This window comes from Jaculus jaculus, chromosome 10 (genome assembly GCF_020740685.1).
Source record: "Jaculus jaculus isolate mJacJac1 chromosome 10, mJacJac1.mat.Y.cur, whole genome shotgun sequence".
Classification (NCBI taxonomy): Eukaryota; Metazoa; Chordata; class Mammalia; order Rodentia; family Dipodidae; genus Jaculus; species Jaculus jaculus.
In genome coordinates, this window is record NC_059111.1 from 77,765,632 (window position 1) to 77,793,576 (window position 27,945).

General features: G+C 41.1%; 1 protein-coding gene across 1 annotated transcript in view; it reads right to left on the reverse strand.

Annotated features, from left to right (window-relative positions):
* Wnt2 (Wnt family member 2) overlaps positions 1 to 27,202 on the reverse strand; it is a 39,656-nt gene extending 12,454 nt beyond the window's left edge. Inside the window, exons 1-4 of the mRNA XM_004658576.2 lie at positions 27,082 to 27,202; positions 24,733 to 24,959; positions 19,192 to 19,469; positions 3,763 to 4,027 (exon numbers count right to left, since the gene is read on the reverse strand). Coding sequence (XP_004658633.1) covers positions 3,763 to 4,027; positions 19,192 to 19,469; positions 24,733 to 24,959; positions 27,082 to 27,164 — 853 coding nt within the window. The 5' untranslated portion in view covers positions 27,165 to 27,202. The remainder of the gene's footprint in view (positions 1 to 3,762; positions 4,028 to 19,191; positions 19,470 to 24,732; positions 24,960 to 27,081) is intronic.
* Between the last annotated feature and the right edge of the window lie 743 nt (positions 27,203 to 27,945).

The window sequence follows — 27,945 nt, forward strand, 5'->3', positions numbered from 1 at the left end:
ACAAACCTAACAAACAATAAAAACTAACTCAAATCTGTTAATATGAGTTAATATGAACAGGAAACAACTGCCTACTAGCAAGGGCAAAGCCAACCCATTCCAAATACCAACCACCCGTCAATCTGCTACCAGCTTACCACTCTTGTTCCTCTTATGCCAGCAACAAAAGGGTGCCCAATAAGTTGAATGTTACATGTGCATGATGTAAAAACAAAAGCAATGATTAGGAGGAGAAAAGCAAAATCAGAAGGCAGGATAGATGGTAGGAGTAAGTGTGGACAATTTTAATAGAGAAGGAAAAATGAGATCATATATTACTTAATTTAAGTTTTATTGCAATATATATATATATTTTAAACCTCATTTGGAGCTTGGCTACTCTATAGTGATAGCACATTTTGAGCATGTGAAACCTCCATCTGCAAGACAATGCTGTGTCTTACAAAATGCAATTCTACTATAGTGCTTCCCTTGGGTAGACAGATGGCCCTTACACCTTCATTTCATGAAGACAGGAGGCTAGTACATCCACTGTGGGTTACAGCAGGAAGCCTCCCTTATTGTGGGCCTCAGAATTCTCTGTCACATCTTTCTGTCTCCACAAGCAGGCTATTCCAGGATGGCTCCATAACCAGAAACTTCTATACTAGATCACAGGCCACAAAAGACTACCCTGGCCAGGAGACCTCTTTATTGAAGGTCATTAGTCACACAACAAAGAGCAAGGTCCTGGCCAATATGTGGTTGAAGTAAACTTTTTTTTTTAATCCTATATCTGATACTATTTGTCCAAACTTCAAATACAGATCATCAGAACTGTCCTTTCAACAAGCTAAATTTTTGTCTATATGATATTAAGCATCCTGCATCACATTATCACAAAAAAGAATCCTCTGTGGTCACTAGAATTAAAAAGAAAGATTGAAAACTTGCATGGAAACTCTGATATTCTCTTAGGCTCTGCTTTAAAAAAGGGTGGGATATTATTTCTATGTAGTTCAGATAATTACAGATAATGTAAGAATATTACTAGGAATATGATATAATATATTGGGATTGGTTATTAAAAAAGATCACAATTTCTCTTGATTAATCAACACTAATCAAGAACTAAAAGTTTACTTTTTCTAAAGGAATGTATAGAAACAAAAAAATCAATTACATAGCTTCCTAAAGAAAGCCATCCCCTTTAACCATGTGCCCTGTGTCTAAGAAAATAGTTGTGAGGACAAACAGACAGACAGGCAACCAGGCCTGCTGTGCCTTCAACCAAGCAACCAAAAGTCACTGGGCAAAATTCTTAACATCTCAAATCTTCAGTTTCTGGGAGATATCCTGTGAGAATAGGTGAGAGGATGTAGATCTAGCTTTGGCCTGTGGTGCACACTATGATATACCTGTGATTTTAGAATCAAGAAACAATCTTTCATTCTAATATAGTAAATAAGGAGTGTGAAGGATGCAAGAACAGTAGCTTAAAGAGGCAGCAGGGATTAGATTCTGTACCTTCTCTTAGTGAAAAGGAAGTATGATCCTCATTCCTGTAAAAATTCATGAGTCAGAAAGCATTTATCAAATGTAACTGTGTGCTTTATTGTATAAACTGCTTTAACTCAAAGAACCAGAAAGGCGTGCTAGGACCCCAACTTTGTAAGATCTGACATTAGGCTCTTGTTTCACAAGGTCCTATCACATTCATGTCTGGGAGACATGTGAGGAAAATGAGTAGTTTTAAGGGAAAAGCACAGATCATGCAGGGACCCAGATGTGTGTCCTGGAACACCCATGAGATTATCAGTAGGGCATTCACTTGTCACTTGTCTTGGAAAAAGCCATCTAGGGCTGTTCATGTGACTTCACAAGCATCTCAAGATGGGAGTCTGGCACTAGGCTTGTGCTGTCCTTAAGTTAATTAATTAGCAAATTGATTAATTTTTGCTAGTAGATATATGTGATAGGCAGACATGTGTATAGGCTAGTTTTGTATGTGTGCAGGAGCATGTACATGTGAAGGCCAGAGGACAATGTTGTTTTCTCCCTATATTTCTTTCCACCCTATTGTTTGAGACAGGACCCTTCCTGGAACCTGAAGCTCTCTGATTAGGCTAGACTAGCTGGTCAGCAAGCCACAGGGAATCTCTGGTCTCTGCCTGCCCCAATCTAGGATTACAGGCATGTGCCACCATGTTTGGCTTTTATGTGGGTGCAGGGGATCCAAACTTGGATCCTCCTTCTTATGCAACAAACATTGTCAATGGAATCACCTCCCCAGACCTGGCATTGATCTTTTAGGAGAACCCCTCATCCATTTGTTCTGGAGTAACTAGTCACAATAGGAGTACTCCACAGATTCAATAAGACCAAGTGCACAATGATCTCAATCATGTGCTGCGTACCCAGGAGTCAATGCATGGGACCTAAGATGAGTGAAGCGATGCCACGGCAATGTTCCATGGGAGGTCAGCAGCTGGCTCAGCGCAAGAGGATCAATAGACCCTGGTAACAGTTTTATGTCAAAGCAAAGGCTTCATTGTGGTTTGGCCAGAACTTTTACCTGCCAGCTAGGATGACTGCGAGTGGTCCCAAAGCACGGCAGGAATGCAGTGGGGCACAGACAGCGTCAGGTCCTTGTGCTCAGCAGCCATCAATCCACGGGCTGCAAGTACAGACCTGCTCACACCCTACAGAGGTCTAACTCCTTAAAGCCCCAAAGGAACTCCAAGCACTCAAGGGCAAGAGAAATGCTCTGGCTTTCTTGTGACACTCATTGGCAATCTTGTCTATCACTTAATCTAATGTTAACAGCTGGCTGCATCTGCACTGTTTTACTGGCTCCTCTGCAATTATTTTGGAATGAAAAACAAACTCAAAATTTAAATTGGAGGATTTTTTTTTCCTACTAGTAAATTCTATTGCTCTCTACTAGAAAATAGGCTTGAGCCAAAGTGAGCTGTGTACTCTTGTCAACTCTCTGTTCACTCAGACTTATTCCACTCATTCTTATTTTGCCCTAGAGTCTTTGGAAAGAAGGAGATAAGCTGGCAGTCCAGGGCTGAGGAAAAGGGTGAGAAGTCGAGAACACACATCTATAAAACTGAACAGGTGGGGACAGCTGTTGGTTTGAGGCTGATAGAGTTGCTCTTTGAATGAGTTGAAGATGGAGAAGGCAGTGTCTGTCTGGGAAGGAAGGGCGTGGCTTTAATAAATGAGGTGTCTTTTGTATACTCCCTTTATGTCTTGCCCACCCATGGCCAAGAAGGTGGACATACCTTCTTGTTGCCTAGCATTTGGTAACGACAACCCTACTGAAAAGAGCAAGGGGATGTGATGCAGGGGAGGTTCAGAAGAGGCTACATGTCTCACCCTGGGCCCCCACTTTAGCATCACAGAGGAGGGAAAACATACAGTAAAGCCCTTCTTGGCACAGGATCACAAGAAAGGTACTGGGCTGTTACACACACTACTTATCCATACACTAACTAGTATTCTGGGCAGGCAGAAGAATTGTGCTAATCTGCATATTTTGACCTCTTGCCATGTATATTCTTATCAGTCTCCCATTTCTCCAGAATCTGCACATTATCAACCTGTTTCCCCAGCTGCTCTGGAGAGCTTTCTGTATGGTTTCAGTGTGAATTGTAGAAAACACCAGCCTGCATGTGAAGGGAGCAGGCTGCAATTATGTAAGTGGCCAGCTGAAAAATAAAGATACTCAATTGAATTGTAGAGCATTGATCATTGAAAGGATTCTTTTGAACTTACCAGCCTCTCGGTCCCTGATACAGTAGTCTGGAGAATTCTCAAAGTACACGAGGTCATTTTTCGTTGGCTTCTTAAATCTCTTGTTAGCCACAGTGAAACCAGTGCCATCCTGGTTCATAACAACCTGGATGGCCCCATTATATTTCCTCCAGAGATAGTCACCGGTTTTCCTGAAGTCAGCCATGGCCAGCCAGCATGTCCTCAGTGTGCAGGAGCCACTCACACCATGACATTTACACTCTTGTTTCAAGAACCGCTTTACAGCCTGACAAAAAGACAGAAGCAAGCTTAGTTGTGGAGGCTTCCTGCATGGGACTCAAGTCTTCTTACCTTGGAACCTTCAGGAAGTGACTCTGAGGATGCTGGTTCCTGGGGCCTGGGACTGGTTGGAGCATTACTTGCCACTTGCTCGTCACCTTGGCTGTCATCATCAGGGAGATGGGTGGACAGAGGAGGGAAGACTCCAGCTGTGAAGCCCATCTGCTATCTTTGTAACAAAAGCTTGCTTTCTAGCAGTATGGCTATTAAGGACAGAGGAAGTGAAACAGTATTTTATAAATAAAACCTTTATTGTTTTAAAATGCATTCTTTTATTGGTAGACTATCTCTTTTCTGAGAATAGAAAATAGAAGTGCTTTGGATCTTGGACTTTTGAATATTGTCATATTTACATGTCCTTTACGAGGTATCTTAGGATGGGATCATAGTGCCCTGGAACAAACCCTAAATTCAGGCAATCTTATCCTTGTAGCCTGAGGGCAATTTTGTAGTATTTTGCTTTGCTTGTGTTTTGATCCCAGCCTCTCACATGCAGCTAGGGGGATGCCAGTATCAAAATGTTTCAGAGTTTGGAGCATTTTTTTATTTCATAATTTTGTATGATGGATGATCTAACTGTACTCAGATAAACAAAGGAATTGCTTAGTCTGTATCTTTTAGCCAGTTGCTTCCTATGGGGTTTGTACTGAATGCTAGGCATATGAAAATGTTATATCCACTTGATTTCAATGGCCTAATGCATCACAAGAGTTCTATCTTGCTGTAAGTCTTAGAGATGGTAAGGCTCTTGCCCAAAGGCACATGGCTAGTGAAGGACAGAGCCAGAGTATGCTGAGATTGACCTGAGTTAGGGACATTATTCCTCAGCAATGGCCCATGATGCAGCTTTGATAGCTTATAGTCTTGCTCTGTTCTTTGTCCCAGGAAATAGGGAAAACTGGGCTATGCCTGTCTTGGCTGGTCTCTGTCAGGAAGACCTCTAGTCTGTAGTGTGAGGCCTGTACACTCTGCACACTGGGTGAGCTAGGGAAATTTCAGCTGTGTTTAGAGCAACTCCATGAGCGTTCTCCTGTGCTGGCCCATTTCCCTTTGGCATGATTAAGTCAGAAGACCCAATATCACTCATGGTCCAGACAATGATTTCAAGCTACTATTCTTCCAAGGTAGGGTCTCACTCTAGACCAGGCTAACCTGGAATTCACCATATAGTCTTAGGGTGGCTTTGAACTCACAGCAATCCTTCTACCTTTGCCTACTGAGTGTTGGATTAAATACATGTGCCACCATGCCAGGCTTCTTCCTATTTTATAGAAGAGAAGCCAGCCCTTAGGGAACCAAAATAGTTGGTCCTTAGCAGTAGTACACACCTTTTATCCCAGCACTTGGGAGGCAGAGGTAGGAGGATCACCATGAGTTCAGGGCTACCCTGAGAATACATGTTGAACTGCAGGTCAGCCTGGACTAAAAAAAACTTGTCCAAGCTTCAGAGCTGGATTCAGAATGGATGGAAACAAACCCAGATTCTGAAGTCTTGCTGACTGAGATTATGGACAGGCATATGGATTTATTCAAGATTTTCCAAAAAGCATGTCTTCTGGTAAAAATCCTCCCCTTGTTCCCTGTTTCATAGGGTTCAATGCTTCAGCGATTTTCATTTTTTTCTCTACTAATATTAGCTCTCATTTGTGGTCACTAGTTTCCCAAGTTATTAGAATATTCAATATGATACTGTGGACTTTGGGCTATGCCCATTGGATACCCAAAGCCAGGAGATGCAAAGAATGACTGTGTAGTAGGCCACCATCTGGAGATGCCACCTGACCATGGCTTCCATCCTCCCCCAGAAACATCACAGAGGAGGAGCCTGCCTGTCCATCAATTTGTACCCAAGTCAGAGGGTGTCTGGAGTGACAGCACAGGAACCAGGACTGCCTCAATGTCATTCTCTGAAGTCCTGCTCTGAACAAGATTCTTAGGGCAACTACTCCTATGAACTTGCAGGAATTTCAACCATGCTCTGCCCTCTCTCTGCAGTTCTGACATAATTGGTGGGGTATGAGATGTGGATGTGGGAAGGTAGCTGTACTTTGCTGCTTGCCCATCCCCCACAGCCAACATGGACCAACATTCCATGCTGCCTCACCATAGCTATCTCACCCTTGGTCATTTTGCCCTAGTGCTTGACTTGCTTGCCTCTTGCACAAACTTGCTTCCAGACCAGGACTTCAGTAGAATCAAGTGTGCAGAGATGCTCCTCATTCCAGAAGTCAGTCTTGGTTTATTCACTGGCCTGGAAACGTGTCAAAAGCATTCAAGGGCTTCAGGAGAAGCTATAGGCAAGACAGCAAAGTGGCCCTAGGTTGTTTGGTTATGTGACTCACACTGTTCCATGTGGAGTATTGACACTGAGATGGTGTTTGCCACTCATGGTTGGCCATGTCCCTGCACACCTGAGATCTGTCCCTTTGACAGATCTTGGGAGGTCAAGTCAGAGGATTCGGTTCTCCATGGAAAAGGGACCTGAGCATCTTTAAAGCTGGCATAGTTGTAAATGTGACAGGGAATATCAATTCACTGCCTTTATTATGCTAAGTTTTGGGCTGTGGTGGAATTACATTGAATTTCTTGAACTAATACTTACAAAAATTATTAAACAGATGATTTAGAAAAGAAATGCAAAGTACCACAAAAGACACAAAGACATTCAACTTCACAATGAAAGAAGTGCAAACTTAACAACACCATGTTCTTGCCCATCCATTAGTAAACAAGACTGATGGTATTTGGTGATAGACAGTCTGGGGAAGGAGATACTTTAACAAACTGTTGTCTGGAGAGTATGCTGATATATACCATTTTAAATGAAGGACGGTTTTTCTGTAAAACCCACCCAAATTTTAACATGTACATGTCCTTTGACCTAGTGACTCCACTCTGGAAATACAGGCCCAAGTTGTTTTTTTTTTTTTTTTTTTTTTAAATCAGTATACAGACAGGTTTCATTATGGTGTTTTTTCAAAGTTTATTTATGTATTTTCACACACAGAAGTGTGTATGGGTGCATCAGCGTCTCTTGCTACTACAAGTGAATGCCCATATGGCTTTATTACATGGGTGGCTTGGGAATTGAACCTGGGCCAATAGTCTTCTCAAGTAAGTGCCTTTAACCATTGAACAACCTCTCCATCCCTCGTGATAGTCTTTATATTTTGTTTTTGCTTTCCTTCCCCTCTCTTTCCCCCTACTCCTCTCCTCCTGATGCCCTCCCCCACCATAGCCACCTTTCTGCTTTCATACTACATGCTTCCTTTTGTCCTGTCCTTCCATACACAAGTTTGGAAGGTTACATATGTTCATTGTGGCCTAATTAGCAATGGCAAAATGTAAGAAGAGACTGGGGTCACATCAACAGGAGAATGGTTATCTAAGTTATGGCACACGATTGCTGATAGGGTGTCGTGGCTCTTTGAATAATGAGGTAGACTAGTGCCCTTTGCAGGAAAGGAAGGCAACTACTAAAAACGAAGTGCAGAGCAGCACACGTGGTATGATTCACTTGTTAAAGATCTCTCTCTCTCTCTCTTTGTATGTTTGTGTGTCCATATGGCAGAGGAAGGAGAATGTTCTTTTACAATCTAGGTGTGTCCAAGGAACTGCAGTCTGGCAAGACAGGAGAAGAGTCCAACTACTCAGTGTAGTAAAGTTACAGGAATTTGAGGATTGTTCCCTGGCAACTGGAGACAGCAGAGGAGTGTCTTGTTTCTGGCTGCACATTAAAATCACCTGGGGTTCATTTTCAGCCCCTTCTCTAGCTGAGTAAATTGGAATATTGGTGGTGGGTATGGGGGGGAGACATGTGGCCCAGGCCTTGATGGAACTTGTAGCTCCTCCGGTGATGCTGACACACTGCTGGGGCTGAGTGTGGCATCCACGTGCAGAACCGCAGGAGAGGAGTCAGAAAATTGTTGCTTCACCCCAGGCGTCTGCAGCCTGTGAGGGCCAGAGCAGCAAGAAATGCCCATGGCAGAGGCAGAATGCCATTTCTAGGGATGAGGAAACCTAGTTATCTAATTAAGGCTCTTTACTACCCTATGCCTTCAAGGTGTTTGAATCTATAATAACAAATTCCCACAAGTACCTATGTGTGCTATAGATTGCAGAAAAAGAAAGTTGGAGCTGGAGAGATGATTTAACAGTCAAGGTGCTTGCCTGCAAGGCCAAAGGACCCAGGCTTGATTACACAGAACCCACATAAGCCAGATGCCTAAGGTGGTACATTGATATGGAGTTCGTTTGCCGAGGCTGGGAGCCCTGGCATGCCCATTCTCTCTCTCTCTTTTCCTCTTTCTTTCCAATAAATAAATATAAATAAAAAATAGTCAAAAGAAGAAAGAAATGGCAGCACTCCATGGAGTGAGACCCAAGTGACAAGGCTGTGCAAGTCAACAGGCCACATGAGGTCCAGGATGAATGGAAGGACACCCTGTGATCTCCAGAAACACCAGTTGAGGAGACAGAGGCTTTTCATTCACAGCTGGTGATGGTAGGACTGGACACATTTTACTTGGTTGAAAAAAGAATGAATCACCGAAATAGAGGATCCCTACTCTGTAATGTAATTAGGCTTCCCATAATGTCCATGTGTTGGCTCTAAAATTTGAAAACCACAATATCTGTGTAATTCTGTAGGACCTTCATATCCATGGGCTTAATCAAATGTAGACTGAAAAATATTTGAAAAAAGAAAAACCGAACCAAAAATATAAACCTTGGAAAATTCCCCAAAGCAAAACTTGAGTATGCATATGTGAGCACTATGCTGAAACTGCACGGATGAAGTGACATGCATACAGGAAGGCTGTCACTGCCATAGCACTACGGCCTCACAAATTACCTGACATTCACTGTTTGAGCGTTGTATATGCACGTGTGCATGTGCTGTGTGGTTAGGCTCATAGCTGTGTTTACACTGAACACATACAGACCTCCTCTGGTCACTGGTCCCTAATCACTATATATCATCTCCATTGTAAGCAAGGCCTTTCACCACTGAGATACCTACATTGTATCATCATCTACATTATATTAGGCAATATAAGTCACCTAGGGGATGTGTACTGCAGGATATGCAAATATTTTATATTTTCATAAAAGATTTGAGCATCCTTAGATTTAGATATCCACAGGGGATACTGGAGTAAATGGGCCACAAATACTGAGGGATGATGACATTTTTAACTGTTGATAACTGTGCTGCACTTTAGGATTGCATTTTATTTTTTCCCATCACAACATCTGTCAGTGAAGGATGATCTTGGAATGAAGTTTGGAGTTTTCTTGTTTTACATGCTACCAGTAATGACTACGACCTCCTGTTTTCCATCTTCACAATCAACCCACCTACTCCATCACCTCTCTTCACTTCCTGGGGTGGCATAGGTCTTCACCTCTTTGTCCTCACCCAGATTGTGTCCACAGCTGAGACCCAGCAACATGCCCTCTAGTCTACATATACTCTCTTCTAGAAACTGTGTTTTTTCCCTTGGTTTTTTTTTTTTTTTTTTTTGGCTAGTTCTTTCTTTTTGCTGCAGTGTGTTCTTAACGCCTTCAAGGTGTATAGAGGATACATTTTCTGAATTCTTACATGTTGAAGATGTCTTACTTCAGTCTTCACAGTTGATTAATAGCTTGGTTGGGTATAGAATTTGGGATTGGAAATATTTTTCTGTCAAAACTTTGAGTATATAGCTCTGCAGGCTTTGGGGCTCTAGTGTTGCAAATGGAAATATGACATATTGCAGCTTAATTAAAAATGGATTTGCTTTGGCTTTTATGTTGTTTTGTATTTTTTAATTTTTAGTCTATTTATTTGAGAGCAACAGACACACAGAGAGAAAGACAGAGAGAGAGAGAGAGAGAGAGAGAGAGAGAGAGAGAGAGAGAGAGAGAATGGGCATGCAAGGGCCTCCAGCCACTGTAAACTAACTCCAGATGCATGCGCCCCCTTGTGCATCTGGCTGACATGGGTCCTGGGGAATCAAGCCTCGAACTGGGGTCCTTAGGCTTCACAGGCAAGTGCTTAACTGCTAAGCCATCTCTCCAGCCCCTGCTTTGTATTTTTTTTCCTACATGAAACTTCTAGAATCTTTCCCTTATTCTTGGTGTTCTGAAATATCACAGCTCAGGGATTTTTTCTTATTTATTTATTTATTTGAGACTGGCAGACTGAGAGAGAAAGAGAGAGAGAGAGAGAGAGAGAGAGAGAGAGAGAGAGAGAGAGGGAATATATCAGGGCCTCCAGCCACTGCAAACAAACTCCAGATGCATGTGCCCCCTTGTGCATCTGGCTTACGTGTGTACTGGGGAATCAAGCCTCAAACCAGGGTCCTTAGTCTTCACAGGCAAACACTTAACTGCCAAGCCATCTCTCTAGTCCATCAGGAATTTTTTTTTTTTCTATTAATCCTTCCTGGAAGTTTTATCAGGCCCTTTACTCTAGATCCTCAAGTTTTTCAGTACTGAAACAGTCTTTTAATATTTGCCTCCCCTCACTTGTGTTAGTCTTTATGGCATTCTACTTAACTGGTTGTTAGCTCTTCTGATTCCATCGCCCATGTCTTTTATAGTGTCTCTCATATCTTTCCATTACTTTCTTGTTGGCTTCTTAGGGAAGAAAATGCATTAGAGTAATATTTCTGGCTCTATCTACCTGCTTATTTTTTTCTCCCCAAAGATAAAGCAACTTGTCTAACTGGTGAGTTTAGAGGAAGAGTTGGGGTGTCTTTCTCTTTGGGGATCTACCATCTTTGGAGGAAGATGGGTTTTGATTGGCTCCCACAAGCCAGTCTAGGACTTCCCTGAAGGGACTCTACAGATTCACCCTACTTCCTAGGTTCAAACTGACTTCTTTGCTCCATCTGTCTGCCCATTTTGTACCTGCATGCAAACTCACAGAAAGAAGAGGTAGGCTTGTGTACTGGAAATTCCACTGATCTTTTGGGCTCTGTTTTTGGTTCTTGGAGGATGCATTTAGCTATCTCTTCCAAATTCTCCTTTATTCTCTAGTCATCATTATTCTCAAGTTTCCAAACTGTTTTTTTTTTTTTTTGTTTGTTTTTTAAAGATGCTACTATCTTCTTTAATCTCTTAGGAGACACATGAAACAATGTAAAAATGTTCCTCATTCTCAAATTGTTGCTTTTCTTTAAGGGTCATTTTCCATTATGATATCCCTTCCTATACTGTTCAGTTGGTAGCTATGTACAAGTTCTGTTTTTTCATTTTAACTCTCTATTGCAAACAAAAACAAAAACACAGCATCAGTTACCTTATGCTTTCCCCTCCTTTGTGAGACTGAAAACATCACTCATTACCTTATGGCCAAGTCGTCACACAGTGAGGTCCTGACTTCTATGTCGTCTCTTAAGATCATGCCTAGAAGCTCTAGTGCTTAGCTTCCGTTGTGGAGCCTTACTGCAGGCCATTGCCAAGTTTCCATCATCAGTCTTCACTTAGCATCTCTTGTCTATTGAACAGGCCTCGTGACTTTTTACTTCACCCCTCCCCCACAATTTGCTTGAATCACATCTGATTCATAGGCCATGGCACCCTGTCTACATGTATTCACCCATGTGCCAGGACCAGTTTAAGATAGTTGGAGTTGAAGACATCTGAACAGTAGTTCTATTTTGGAGCTTACCTTTCCAGGAACCATTTTTAACTTAACATATAAATGCTTATTCTTCAACAAAAACTCTCTAATAGATCACAGTGTTAAAATCTTACTTAGTGTCTAATCTTATTCTTATGTGGCCTTGAAGTCCTTGATTTGGGGCATTTTAAACTTCTGACTTGCAGAGTCTATTTTATACTTTTAGAATTTTACAAATGTTTAAAAATGTCCTTGTTTTAACAAATAAATTCTAGAGAGTAGCATTCTATATCACAGAGACAGAATTCTGAATGTTAAGAAGAAAGAACCAACTATGGAAAAATATGTGTGCAATGAATATAGTCTGTTTTATATTTCTCTGCCCCAAGTTGTCATCGGAGTATAATAAAGATAACTAATATCCAGGCTGGAGAGATGGCTTAGTGGTTAAGGCATTTGCCTGCAAAGCCAAAGGACCCTGGTTCGATTCCCCGGGACCCACGTAAGCCAGATGCACAAGGTGGCACATGTTTCTGGAGTTTGTTTGCAGGGTGTGCCCATTCTCTTTCTCCCTCTCTCTCTCTCTCTTAAATAAATAAATATATTTTTAAAAAGATATATAATATCCAACAGGCTCTTCCTTCATGTCAGAGCATGCTCAGTATTTTCATATTCACTGTTTTACTTCATTCCCATAAGTAATAATGAATACTATGGTCCCTTATTAGTATCCCCACTTTACAGGTGACAGTATTAAAATGCTGGAGGCAGAGGTCCCCAGGCAATAAGAGATACCTAGGCAGACAGCATTCGACACCAGAGTCTTTACAGGAACACAAGCTAGTGCTTCTCACACTAGGGTGCAAAATCCACAGAGTCCATGGCTCCTACAAGTTTGTGTACTTAATGTTTGCATATCTAATTATGGTCAGAAAAGAATTATTTTGCCAATTATAAATACAAACTTGTCCCAGGGAGAATAAAGCTGTGGTTTCTTAATACAGCTTTTCTGCAAACTGAGCCCATGGAACCCCCAGGGACTCCTTTTAGACTTCCTTCCAAAACATGAGATTTTTTTAATATGAATTTTGCCAAGCTTACAAACCCTGAATTGTGTTATACTTATTCTTTTTCAATTAGGAGAATAAGGCCATCTACTTTATACTGTATGAAATATTTCCTTTATAACAACTGGTCTTGCCTTAGAAAATCTGTTTAGATTTGTTTTAGGCCTTTGTATACTGGGTTTGAAGTACATGACTTAGTTAAATTGGAGAGTCTGAATAACTGTTCTTCTGGTTTTAGGTATGTGTATTCCACAAAGCAACTAACAAATTTCTGGTCCTATCAGTTTTCCTGAGGAAACAAGCATTAAAAACACATTATTTAATTTCCATATTGGCTTAGAGTCAAGTGCATTCATTAGTAATTAAATCCTTTGACAGGTCCACATCTCTAAGATAGGAGGTAATGAACATTGGACTAATTTATACCCTTCAGCCCATACATGCACTGGAACTAGGGAAGGAGAGAATATTTATTAAAAAGGGGTGCAGTTGATTTGCTTGTGAAACCCTTATTAGCATCAGTAAGCCATTGTGATTTCTGGAGTTCCATCACTCTTTCAAAACAGTGACTATAGGTAGGCTTTCTTGGTTTGAAAATTCAGGGGTGGAATCTATATTTGTTGAGCTCAACAGTACCCTTGACTAACCATATATATATGACTAATGAGTCAGATCTAAGACACATTTTTCACTAATAATAGAATTTTATATAGAACAGTAATAATTTTTCTAAGAGTTATCCCCTATACAGGAACTTTAATTTGTGCTGTTTTTTTATTCAGGTGATATAGGAGATCTGTCATATCAAGCATATGTTAATTTGGGGTCTAATCTGCTAACTGAATTTTGTACCCCCATAAAGATACAATTATTAAAGGGAGAGTGGGAGTAAAAGAAGAAAATTATAGTGGAGTTTTATAATGGAGTTTGGTTTTATCTTTTTCTTTCCAATTGATTTCCTAATTTTTAAGAGTGTGACTTCTTTTTAATCAGAATCCAACTCTCTGAGGTCAGAATCCTTATCTGCTTATTACTTATTTTAAGTGATATAAAGGGATCTACCCTTTAAAATGTTTATTAAACTTAGACTTCCTTGCCTGTGAGGTTCTGCTTACACCTTATACAACTTCATTCTGTGTTTACTTGGGAGGCATCTCTTCTGGATGAATTTAGAAGGATCTGCACTTTACCAGTCATCCAGTGGGCCAAAGGCAGGGCTGTGATGCTCCCCATTATCAACCTATTTGTGGTGCTTGGCAGAGCTTGCAGCCACAAAAACTCTGGAGCCCTTCACCCTAGAATCTCCTCCCAGACAAAATGCTGGGCACCAACATGATGGAAGACTATCTCAGATCATTTCAATTAGTAAATACAGTCAATTTATTTGTGGTTTGTGGCCACCCTCTTTGACTCTGAGTTTTCATTGCAAAATGTGCTAATAATGGTACTTAGCTCTTTGGCTTAGAACCTGGTGCATATGAGTATGCCTTTTATTTGTTATGGCAAGCCTAGTTAGGCAACCTGCCCAAGGTTTTCTTGGATACTAGAGAGTCTGGCCTCGTATACTGTCCCGGTCAAGATGATATCCCTCACTAATGAGTACAGCAGGCAATAATAATAATATCAATACTATGTTAAAAATATCAATATCAACATAGTCACCACGTGCCACTTTATATAATTAATAAACATCAAGAAGCATGATATATCAGTCCTTATGGTTATATTTAAGGATAAACATGAAATTTAGGAAGACAGAAACCACACTTTCCCCAGTAATGTATTTTGTAATACTTAATTTGAATATATTATAGAAGATTTGAACTGTGGTACCATTAGTCTTTCAAAAAGGAACTGAGAAATGCTTAAGATTTGAAACGAAGCATTTAATCTTCTCCTACAGATTCAATGCCTTCCTCTTGCATTTTCAGAGAGGTCCAAGTGCTTCTGTCTGGGTAAGGCTCTCTCGCTAAGCCCAGACCCATGGCTGGACTTTGCTCCCATTATTTCTAGTCTGTAGTTTGACTCTGGAGCACTAGTCATTCCCCAGCTTTATGTCTTACATTCTCTTGATCCTGAAGAGCATTTCTCTATCTGAGCCATGGGAATTTTTTTTAACACAACACTTATCATCTCATCTGGCTGGCTCTTTTAGCTTTTATATTATGCTACTTGACACAACTTGCTTTGAACTTTCGTGGTGCTGTCTCCCTGATATAAAGTTAGTTTTCTGTGGTCTGGGGTTTCTTATGTTCTTTATCATATCTGAATCAGTGCCCCAAATGATGTCCTTTCCTAGGAAGTTCCTTAACTAATTATCATTTGAACTAAGTTTAGTTCAATAACATACGGTACTCTCAAGCTTGAAGGATCCTTAGTTGGGATTTTATGAATCTTGCAAACAAGGCCATGTTGTTTCAGTATGCTCACCGTGTCTCATAGTCATGTTTTCAACATGTACAGTAATATTTTCCCTGTTTAAAATGATTTCATAGCTGGGCGTGGTGGTGCACGCACTTAATCCCAGTGCTTAGGAGGCAGAAGTAGTAGGCTTGTCATGAGTTCAAGGCCACCCTGATCTGAGACTACAGAGTGAATTCCAAGTTAGAATGGGGTTAGACTGAGACCCTACCTTGAAAAACAAACAAATAAACAAAAAAATGATTTCATGTTCATTATTGAAAACTTGTGAAGCAAAGCTATATAAAGAGAAAGCATTATCAGTAAAAGTTCCTTTCAAGGGCAACAGATACCATTTTGTCTTTCGATATTTTTTTAAATATAGAGATAATATTTGCTTTCCTTAGCAATTCAAAAGCAATACCAGTGTATAGATACATGTCTGTAGACAAACACAACTGGCTTTGGACCCTCAAGTTGAGCAGCTCATGATTGCATGGCCTGGGTTAGTCACTCTGTCCCTCTGAGGGGGTTTCTTATCTGAAATGAGAAATATTCATGTCACTTTTTTTTTTTGTTGTTTTTGTTTTGTTTTTTTGAGGTAGGGTCTCACTGTAGCCCAGACTGACCTGGAACTCACTCTGTATTCTCAGGGTGGCTTTGAACTCATGGCAATCCTCCTACCTCTGCCTCTCAAGAGCTGGGACTAAAGGTGTGTGCCACCATGTCTGGCTCATGTCACTTTTTTAAATTCCTTAGAGGTTTACAGAAGATTCTATTATAAACACTTGACAGTATTTTCTACTGAGGATATACTATGTCTCTGTTTCTATTAGGGTGCTAGTCTGCACAAAAGCTGCCTCCTGGCTAGATGGAGCTTCACACTGGATCCCAAATAAGAGCTCACATTGGTTCTCATACCCAAATCACAAAAAACTTTGCTCCTCCAGGGAGAAAGGGACTTTGGCTGAGTACTTACTGCATGCCAGGGCATTATGACATTTTCTTTGCCCCCCTCTTCCCAACTTCACGCTACATTTGAACATTCCATCTGAGAGAGACAGACAGATAGAAATTCAGTCAGTGAAGTCACTGGTTTTCTAAATTGAATGCTAAAGTGGGTCTAATTTCAAATTTTATGTCCTTTCTGTTTTTACTCTATTAAGAGACAACTTCTAGAGAAATATTTTTATGGAATTCACATAATCTCATGAAAAAGCTTACTCTATGGAAAGTTCTAGTGATTGAAGAGGTAGTATTTGATAAAATACATGGATTATTTTGATGCAGATGCTCTTAAGTTTGAAGAAGTTGTGACTTTCTTTTTACAGGAAAAATTGGATTAATTTAAATATCCCTTTGCAAGCTCATGGAAAGGAACAAATGATATATTTTGCTGGTAATTGACTAAATCCATTTTGCTATAACTTGCAAGTTTTCATAGCAAAGCTTCTTTAGACTTAAAATAGGCAGCCAAGAGAATCTGTGGGATTTCTTAATTGAAAGAATGTTTTAAACCAGGTAGATTTATCTTTTCAGTTCTATTTGGAAGTAGAAAACTAGACTCAATCAAAAATGAGTCTCAACAAGAAATGATTTATTTATTTATTTGCATGTGTATGTATATGTGTATGCATAGGTGTGTCAGTGTCTCTTTATAATGCAATTGAATGCCTGTCTAGCTTTATGTGGGAGGCTGGGGAATTGAACCCAGTCGGGCTGGCAGGCTTTGCAAGCAAGTGCCTTTTACCACTGAGCCATCTTCACAAGCCCTAAAAATGTGATAAAATCTGCTGAAATAGTGATTAATATAACTGATAATGAGGATTTAAATAATATTACAGTACAGAGACACATGAGGGTGATAAATGAATCAAACTTCAAAACATGGGGACAGGGGAATTAAGGCCTCATGTGAATGGCATTGTTGAATTTGGACTTAGCATTGTCTAAACAGATGAGTCTTAGAACAGATGGCTTTTAAATACTTCCCACTACTCCCTGTTTTAAAAGTATTTGATGTTCATATCATGCAATGTAGAAAGCACTAAAAAGTACAATGAAGGAAGGAAAAAATGGATCAATGTTGCTGTCAGTCCTAGGAGGCTGGAGTTTTCTAGAGCTGGGCTAGTTACGGGCTTAGCTCAGGAGGACTGTCTTCAAGTATAAGCCCAGCCTGTTTTCATTTTGATTCCATGAACCTTCTGCTGGTATGGAGGGGGAGTAGAGACTGGGGTCTAATGACCACAAGAAGAGAATTAGAGACGCATGTTTATCTCAATGCATTTACTCTCATTAAAGTTCATATTCACTGACATCATGCATCTCCTTGAGAGAGTCTGCCCACCCACCATTAATTAAAGCCACATTGTAAAAAGTCAGTGTGTGCACTTTTACTCCAATCACAAGTGGTCTCCTAAGTTTTGCAGAGTAGGCAGGAGAATATCTGAGGCCTGACAGCTGTTCACCTCTACACAGTGAGCAATCATGTGATTCACATCAAAAGACTATTTATGTAGAGCCCAGAATACAATAACTAAGATCTATTGTCTTGAACATTAGAAATATTCACTACCTAATGATCTATCAAAATTAACATGCATCTTGATAAGTCAAATTCTTTTGAATACAGTGTAAGCTCATATTCCTTTATCTTTCCAAACAGAGGAATCTAACTATAATAACCCATTGGAATAATTAAGCAGCACACTCCTATCAAAGACGCCACACTTTATAATTTAAATGTGCTCTATGTATGTCAAAACAAAGGTCAGTGTTAATTCTTTTTATCTAAATCATTGCACAAGCAGCAATTAACAACTGTCATAGCATTGCACAACCATCATCTATATTTTGGCAGCAGTCACTATAAGTTCATAAATTCATGGAAATAAAGAATGTTGATATTTAAAGTTCAAGAAAGGTACTATTTGTAAACAGTTCAGGTCACACTCATCTTATTAATGTGCTTCTCTCCAAGTTCCTTTTAGTGAGATTGTTCTCTTCAGTAGCCCAGTAACAGGGTTTTATCCAAACCCATCTACAATGTTTTCTATTATATTTTATATTAGTATTCCCTTATCTTTTAATTTTGTGCTGAGTTTTCTTTATGTGTGAGTATAAATATATTTTTGTTGTACTGATGAAAGGAAATTTATGCTTATCTATTTCCCTTGGTAATTAGATTATTCTGTAACAGTTTAGCCCAAATATTTGTTTAAGTCAGTTTCTGCCTTATATGCAAAGGCATATGCAGCAACTTTCACCTTCCCTCTTATTCTATTCAAGCACCATCTAGACAGCCCAGCTGATCAGTGGATCTGAACATAGGCACTGAGGTAGTTTAGTTCTAGGCAGAGGCATCCCTGACTAGGAGAAACCTGAGTTCTAGTCTTGGCCTTTCTATGAACTCACTGTGAGTACCTTGGGGATTTCAGTTTCCTCATCTAACAAATTGGTATCTGAAAATAATTACTGATCAAAACCCCACAGCCCAAGAGGGTTTTTAGGATAAAAGGCTTAGAGGTCTTCATCTGACTTATACCCATCTAGTACCACAAGCCACAGGTTTTATAGATGGAGCTGGAGCTGGCTCCAAAGGAGATAGCCATAAATTCAAAAGAATCCAGAAAACCATGCCTGGTGAATTGCTGTCATAAAAAGTTTGGGTGAAGATGCTCTGAGTCTTGATGTCCTTTAGATATAAATATTCAACATGTCGCTGCTCTGTGGGACTGAGCACTGTCCTAACTCTGCTGCCAAGACTAGAGGAACCATAAGACACTTGATTCACCCCAATACCCAAATCACTAGGTGGACTATTTGAGCTCAGCTCTGGGAAGGAAGGGGGGCTGGGTGGGGATCCCTCAACCCTTTGGTGGTACTCTAGAACAGCTGGCTATAGGCTCTGGGGCCTTGGGAAGTTGTGACTATATAGCCATTTTATTAATTCTAGGAAAGCTTAAGATAAGCCCTGCCTCAATGAGTCATAAAGCCACAAGGTCCTCATGTGAGTGCATGTGTGTTCCATACCTTCCTGCCAGCTTTATTGTTGTGAAGATTCATCAGGGCTCTGGCATCCTTCCCTTTCCGTTCCTTGGCATCTACAAATGCACGAGCAAATCTGATCCCATAGTCCATGTTGTCACTGCAGCCACCCCAGTCAAAGGTGCCCTTGCTGTCCTTGTCACTTCCCTTCTTCTTTGGGTCACAGGAACAGGATTTTAATTCTCCTTGGCTACAGGCCCTGGTGATGGCAAATACAACTCCAGCTGAGGAGATGGCGTAAACAAAGGCAGATTCCCGACTACCTGCAACAGAAATGTCATGCTTAAAGGTGGTCAGGGAGAACTAGGTCCTGAGTAATTTTAACATGATTGTTTCATTAGTCCTTCATCTCCTCTGATGTTCTAGAAGGATTCTTTTCTAGAACCAAGTTTTTTTTAATTTAATATGAATAATTTCCAACTAAAGTTAAATTTCTGTCTATTTAAATATCTAATGGCCAAATCTTCTTAAATTCAAATTAGAGATAAAAAGATGGCCTTACTCCTGGTTTCAACACATCTCTTTTACTAGAAGTCTAAACATCTGAGAAGAGTAGAGCTGGCATTTCTCACACTAATTTATTCATCTGTAAAATATACTTTGAATTCTATAGTTCCATCATTCATCCCATTATTTGCCTCAGTACTCATGCTATCAAATATTCTCTTGGGGGGCTGGAGAGATGGTTTAGCAGTTAAGCACTTGCCTGTGAAGCCTAAGGACCCCGGTTCAAGGCTCAGTTCCCCAGGTCCCACGTTAGCCAGATGCACAAGGGGGCACACGTGTCTGGAGTTCGTTTGCAGAGGCTGGAAGCCCTGGCGCGCCCATTCTCTCTCTCTTCCTCTATCTGTCTTTCTCTCTGTGTCTGTCGCTCTCAAATAAATTAAAAAAAAAATTCTCTTGGGAACAAAAGCCACTCAAGATAGACACAGTGGCACACCTCAGCCTCTTGAATAGCCAAGGCTACACTGTGGGTGGACAGCTTGAATCTGAGAGTTAAAGGCCAAAACAAAACACTTCCAAACTTCTAGGCATTACTGAGGACACTCAGGTGCATTGAACTTATTGGCACTGAAATACTGGACCCAAGGAAGTCTAGGGGCTGAAGTAGAAGTCAGTCAGCTACCAGTCCCTGGCGTTAACACTGGAAAGCTTTGGCTTGCCATCAACTTTCACAAGTAATGGAGAGTGCATTGAAGGCAATATGCAATATCCTTTAGTTACATACTATGTCTAACTATTAAGGTGAATTTACTTTCTTCTGGAACACCTGCATTAATCGCTGATATTGGGTAAAAGACAGTGAAAAGCCTTTCTTTGGTTTTACTGGAAGGAAACAAATTTACCGCCTATAATTAGACTTGGGCAAAAACCCTTAGGGTTGCTTTCTTAAAATTGTTCTTTATTAGAGAGCAGGCTACTTTCACTTACAGCCTGAAAGGTACATATTTCAGTGCAGTAACTACATTAAATTATTTTAATAATCTGTAGTAACTCATAACATGGTGTTGTGGTATAGTGACAGATATAAGGCTCTTTTGGGTCTGTGTGCACCTCGTTTTTCAAGTGGAGCTGTATTTCATTGTCATTAGCACACCTTTTTATTAATGGTTGCTGCAACAAATATATGAACAATCAAAATAGAAGCTGGACAACCTAATGCCACTACAAGGCATAAAGCAGAGAACCATTTGGTGATTCACTATGTCAAGATGAGTGTGACTGTGAAACACACAGCTGAAAGAACAAACCACCTTTTCTCATTGAAGTCTTGCTTGTTTCCAATTGTCATTCAGTATTAAAATTTATTACATGTCTCTTGTAATATTTATTCTGTTAGTCTCATTACCAAAAGTCAGGCACACATATCTATATCCCATTCAATGGCACTTACCTTAGCCTTCAGAAAATATCACCCTCCAAACCTCTGAGCAACAGAAAGCAAACCAGTTATACCCAGGTAAAATGAGTTAGCTGAGTATTTGTCACAGACAGTGCTTTCCAGAGAGGAATGTATGGTCCTGAGTGAGATCTGCTTTGGAGCCCCACCTCATGTTATAAGGGTCACAGATAGTCAGAAATGTAACTGAGATGTGGCATACAAAAGATGACTAATATATGCAAGTGAGGCTTAACCTCAGGTAGTGGCTTGTAGATGAATAGCATTTTTGTTATATTCTTTATACAGTTTAGAAAAATACTCTGTTCATAGTTGCCCGTTTTATCTTTGAAAGCCTGTTTTTGGATATGGAGTTCAATGTCCACATTCAAAAATATCACATATGGGAAAATCATAAATACTGAATATATTTAAAGGAGGATGGCAGTACTTTTTTTTTTTTTTTTTTTTGAGGTAGGATCTTGCTCTAGCTAAGGATGACCTGGAATTCACTATGTAGTGGACTCAAACTGACAACAATCTTCCTATCTCTATCTCCCCGGTGCTGGGACTAGAGATGTGAACCACTATGCCTGGCTCAGACAGTATTTAGAAAGCAGTAGAGATAAAATTTCTAGGTGTAGAATTCACCCTCATGTAGCTGGTAGACAATCACATTAACTTGCTGATTCAAAGAGAAAAATTTATTATTGCTATACTTCTGAAATAATTTCCAACGGGTAAACCTTGTATTTCAAAATATTTGTTATTCCCACATCTCACTTGATAGCTAGATGCTTGTTTATTTAAATTAAAATGTAAGAGATTGACTGAGTTTTCATCTTACCTCCAGATGTTTTGGTATCATGTAGATATGTCCTTAAGATGTTTTTAGTTAAGCGTTTTAGATGAATCACTAAAATGCTATGTGTGAAGTAGTAGCACATTTCAAGAACTGGCTTGGTAACAAAATAAATTTTGATTTTCAGCATCTTACAAAAATGGATTCTTTTTTAAGCCATTATGAAATGAAAGAAACTATAGAACTATAGAAGTTACTCTCGTTTTTGGATTATGAGAAATAAAGTGATGTCTATTGAGTACACCTGGAAAGGCAAGACACTGGGAGCTAGAGTTTCGACAAGATCATGGGTTATTCAATTTTTTTAAAAACATTAGTTTCATTGAGTTTTCTCTCCTTATTATTATTTTTTTTTTGTCTTTTGAAATTTATAATGATGAGACTTAATCGTCAGTTTATTAAGCTTTCTTCTAGAATTCTAGGGTTTTTTTGGGGGGGAGGTCTCTGTGATTACTATGTTCTTAAAATTTACTCTGGCTCTTTAATGCAAAGCAGACAACTATTCTTTATTTCTCTATGATTATGACTATTTTAGAAGTTTAGTGTTCTCCCTGTGGTGGGACTATCCTTTGCCTCTCCTAGTCATCTATCAGCACATTTCAGTTTCCAAAGGAAAGTTCCTCACAAGTCGAAGATGTAAATTTCTCTCCAGGCAATTAAGTATAAAAAGTCTTTGGATAGCACCATGGGAATTTTGTGACTATTTTCAGGATAAACTGTTTTAGACCTAATCCATCCCTCCCATACTGAACACTGATGGTCACTGGATCCTGCAGAGATGCCGGAGGAGGATACCTTCTGTGAAGAGTGGGAAGGAATCATGTAGTGTGTTTTAAGTTGTTAGTACTTTGTGAAAGGTTCTTCATCTTCTGAAGGATGTCTGAAGGGAAGGCCAGTTGGAATCCTTTATTTCTGGAGACCTTAGAATAAGCCAGTTATCAGTTTCCTCCCATCCTTTCCTCCTTGCTCTCAGTATATCTGTACAGTATTTTATGAACAAACCCCCAGCTCTGGCAGAGATGCCGTCTTTAGGGTCACTTGTCAAAATGCCTTTTTTCATTTGTGATTTAAAGGCTCCCACTTTTATCTATATAACTTAGTGGGTTTACAGATAATCACATTATAAATGAGCCCTGCTTCTGATTTAAAAATCACTGGAAAATGATTTTGAATACTTTGAAAAAGAAAAATCTTGACCCATTTTAACTATGATGAGCCTTAACCCACCCTCACTGAAAGGGAAACTTGCAAATTCTCTTTGACATAGCCCAGCACTAATTGATCCACTGGTGAGCCAACCTAGGTGAAGTGTCAAAATTCCATGAAGCTGAACTTTACTATTATCCTTATAAGTTTGAGATGTCATATTGAAACTCCAAAAGGAATGCAGAAGAATATAGTTCTTAAACTAGAGAATAAAATTGCAGAATATTGCAGTAAATTAACTTTAGGGATACTCTAAGAGTGAGAGTACTACGCCCTTGGGGGATTTTAGAGACATTCAGTTATGCATTTGGCCTCATAAAACCCTAGGGCTGTGATGATTACATGATAGAAACACCCTCTGTTAAGCATTACCAAGTGCACAGCCTGGATGATTTTCTTGAGAATGGGGTAAGGGGTGGGCAAAAACAGGGGTAAAGTTCTCTGTTTCTGGTGTTTGCACATACAGTATTGTATTTTCAGTCAGATTTCCCATTACAAATGGGCAGTTATTTCTTAAAAAAGGCTAACAATAGCAGTTAATGGAAGAGTGTTACTCAAAAACAACATTTGATTTTCAGTGACTTCTGATCATGTACAAGTAGATAAGAAGCTCATGAACAATATTCAATTTGCAGAATTTCAAAAAAGTATGTTTTGTAATTAGATTATGTTGAAGTCTTCTTCTACCAGAAAGTAAATCTATATATTTAAGGTTCCTACTCCTCTTCCATAAATAAAATTACTGCCTCAAATGTAGCTGGAAAAGTAATAGGTCCTCACTACAAGTTCATTGAGTGATTCATTATGATGAATGAATGAGGTTTATAAGACACAAGTACTAAGCAAGGTGCAAGGAATGCAGGCAGGCTAGTTCCTGCCCTTATGGAACCTAAAATCTCTGTTTAAATTAGACACAGTGACCCAGCCTGGTTAGTAAATGAGTGAGCCCAGGTGAGTAGAGATTTGACTCGACTCTACTTTTTTTCTGAGGTAGGGTCTCACTCTAGCTCAGGCTGACCTAGAATTCACTATGTAGTCGTAGGGTGGCCTTGAACTCTCAGCGATCTCCTACATCTGCCTTCCCAGTGCTGGGATTAAAGGCATGCACCACCACGCCTGGCTGCTTGACTCTACTTCTTAATACATTTTCATGGTGTTTTGTAATAATGGCATTCTTTGGATAATCAAAGATTTGCGCATCCTATCTGAAACTTCTGCTCAAATGCTCCTGGAATGTTCAAGCCTCAGATAAATAAGGACAAAAAGGTCAAAAGAGCTCTGTGGTGGCTTCCTTCCTTCTAGTGCCAAAATCTGATCCCAGAGGGCCATGCAATGAAATGATGGACAGAGCAAAGAGGGAAACCATGCCTGCCCACAGTCCCTCAGCCTGCCCTATTACTGGCCTACAGGACTTCAGACAGGGTCCTAGATTGCCCTAGTCCTCACTTGTGGAGTAAGACAACCCTAGCCTAAGCACAAACCCACTGAACAGAATGCAGTCAAAGATGAGCAGAGGCTTTGAGGACCAACAGAAGGGAGGGCTGGGGATGTGGAGCTGGGTTGAAGGCAGGAAACTCACTTCGGAGCAGGACACGGCCAAAGAGGCTGTGGTCCCTGTCCCGCGTGTTGCAGTTCCAGCGATGCTGGCGGAACTGGTGCTGGCACTCTGCTGTCCACTCAACCACGCCCAGGCCAATGGCAAGCATCACATCTGGGTGTCGGTGGCACAGCTGTCGCTGGCGGCTCACCAGGCCAGGCACGTTGTCACACATCACCCTGGAAGAGCCACTTGTAGCTCTCATGTACCTGGGGGAGACCAACACAGAGGTGAAAATGAGGCAAACAGGCTGGGCTTTGTGTCCCCAGTTCCTCACAAGACTCAAAGTACTTTCAAATCCAAATTCCTTATCTTGTGGGAATGTTAGAAGACAAGGGTTATTTAATTTTCATTCTGTGGAGGAGCAGGCAAGGGACATGTGGTGAGAGATCTGGCAGAAGCCACTCCCCAACTGGGTACTGGCTATCTGGTATGAAGTCAGGGTGGCCACAGGGTGTTCTGGGCAAGATGGCAGAGGCTGAGGTGTCATGTAGATGGAGAGCTGAATAGGGGGCAGTGTGTCTTGGGAACACATAAGGGCTTCCCAGTCTGCTCTCAGTGATACCATGTGTCTGGACTTGGCTTTGGTGGCTGACCTTTAGATGCTCCTTATTCCCGTTTATTTGACCAAAAGCCTTAAAAAACCATCTGTGTCTATCTTATCAACACTTGTTGGGATCTGATGTTACATTCTGCTCACAGACATGCCGTTCTTTCTGTACGAAAGAATCCTTTAAATATTTCCATTTTCTAGTTCTTTTTGGCTTTTATAGACAACCTTTGGGAAAAAATTCTTTCTATTGTTATTAAGGACGCTAAATGTTTGGAAGAATCAGCGTTATAGCTCCATAAAGTACTTTGTGAAAAGAAACTTTAACAAAAAATTACATCATCATCTCTACCCAGATGTTCTCTATTAGTTGTGAAATGTTTAGAAAGGTACCTTTTATATAACCCAAGCTGCCATAGGTGTTTTTTGAAGTGATCAAACAAGGAGAATGTCCCTTTTTTTGTATTTTCATTATTTTATATGATCATAAAATCGTTACAGCTGTGACTTCCAAAAAATATTATTTAAGTGACAGCTGAGAGACAATGTGACAAAATGCCTGAGTAATAAATAATGTTTATACACCCATGGAAACAGCAATAGTCATTTTATTGAAAAATGGTCAGTCTGATAAATCAATCTTTGTCCTATGTCAACAATGTCAAGGCTAAACACCTTCCTGTTCAGTGTGGCTCAGGAAAGAACTGAACTCCTGTTCTATCAAGACTTTGACCTATTCCTTTGAAGAACTTCGGTGTCTTTCTTAAAATTTCCCTAATCTTGTCTTTCATTTGGCTGAGAGTCCTTACTGTTATCAGTCTTAAAAACAAGCAAACAGACACACACACACACACACACACACACACACACACACACACACCAACAAAACAAGCCCATGAAACCAGACTTTCTGAATAAGTATTATCAGGCACAGGGAGGTTACTGAGTGCCTCACTCCATCTCTTTCCAAGATGGGAAAGTTGAAAGATGGAGAAGAATTTCTGAATAAGCAGATAAGCTGCTTTGGGAACTCTTAACTATGTTACCTGTTACTTAATGGTCAAGGTTCCACCACTGTGCAAAATAAATCACAGATCGGTGTACAAAGGACAGCAGCCAAATTAACTCTTTGGGGTGATGGTTTTGAACAGGGGGTATTTTGGGTACCTTAGCATAAGTAGTTTGGCATCTAGGCGAATGTCCCTACCTGGAGGCAGCAAAATATTCTGCCTCCCCGGAGGGAAGCATTAGGAATGTGGAAGGACGGGAAATAATACAAAAATCACAAGCTTTGGGCTCCACAGGCCCTGCCTGCCTGAACTGATTCATCTTGAGGCAGTCTTTTGAGGACGCGTGGGGTGAGGGGGGGAGCGCGCGCGCGCACACACACACACACACACACACACACACACACACACACACACACACGCTGTTCTAGGGTAGAGATCAGGCTAGCGTGTTTTTTTCAATGGGATAAGAAATTGGTTGAATTTTGCCTTAGCTCAGCTGGACCCAAAAGACCAAACATAAGAGCTCTCCTTTGAGGGGCATTGATTCTCAGGGAGTTGTCAAAGCTGAAATGGGTTTTGAGAAAAGCAAAGAGGCTCAGCTCAGGATGCTGAGATAAGAGGGCAGCAGTGGAGGGTTCGCGCCAGAATCTACAACTGCCAAGGCTGGGTAACACTGCCAAGAAGGGTCAAAGGACTTACAGAAGGGTCCCCACTCCCATCTCCAAAAAGCCGTCCCATACCCGCGCCCCTGAGTGTTAAGTGTGGACTTACCACCATGAAGAGCTGACCTCAGGGGTAAGCCAGGTCAAGAGCAGAGGGAGCCAAAGCCAGATTCCACCGAAAGGGACGTTCATATTAACCCCCTTGCGTCTGCATCAGGTCAGACTCCGTGTGCGGGCGCCATGCGTGCCCGGAGCAGAAGCGCTCAGCCGGGGGAGCGCCTGCCTCGTCACGGCTGCCGGCGCCTGGCCGCGCCCCCGCTCCCCCCACCCCCTCGCTCGCTCGCGTCTGCGGCTAGTGGTGAGACTCGCTGATAAAGTTTCAAAAGACGAGCCCAGTGAGCGATAAAGGGCAGCCCGGGCTGCCTCGCCCACGGCTCAATTCCCCCGGCGCTGTGCGGCGAGCGCCAGCAGCCGGCGAGCTCTGCGTGCCTCCCGCGCGCCCCTGGCCTTTCTGCTCCCCGTGCCGCACCGCCTAGGAAGGGGGCGCTGCGCCGGGCGGGGCGGGGGCACGATGTTTTATAATGGGGTGAAAATGATGGCCAGATATGGCTCAGGGCGAGGAGAGCGGCAAGGGAGGTTGCAACACCACCGCTCTGCGGCCAGAAGCACAGTGCACACACCTTCAGGGGAGCTTTGGCCAAAGAGCATCTGTGGGCTCAAAGCACAGGATCGCGTATTTCAGGCCAGGCTATCTGGCCAACTAGTCCCTTAACCATGCTACGTGCGGGAAGAGGAGGAAGGATAAGGAGAAAAATGTACACAGGGTACCAGTACTCAAACACGATTTTCAACTCACACTGGGAGATAGACACTTGTAAATTTGGAGCTGCAGCAGTGTGTAAGCGACCAAGGTTGGGAAGGGATGGACTAGGCCTCGGAAATGAAGACCTACAGCCTTGAACCATGCGCCCAG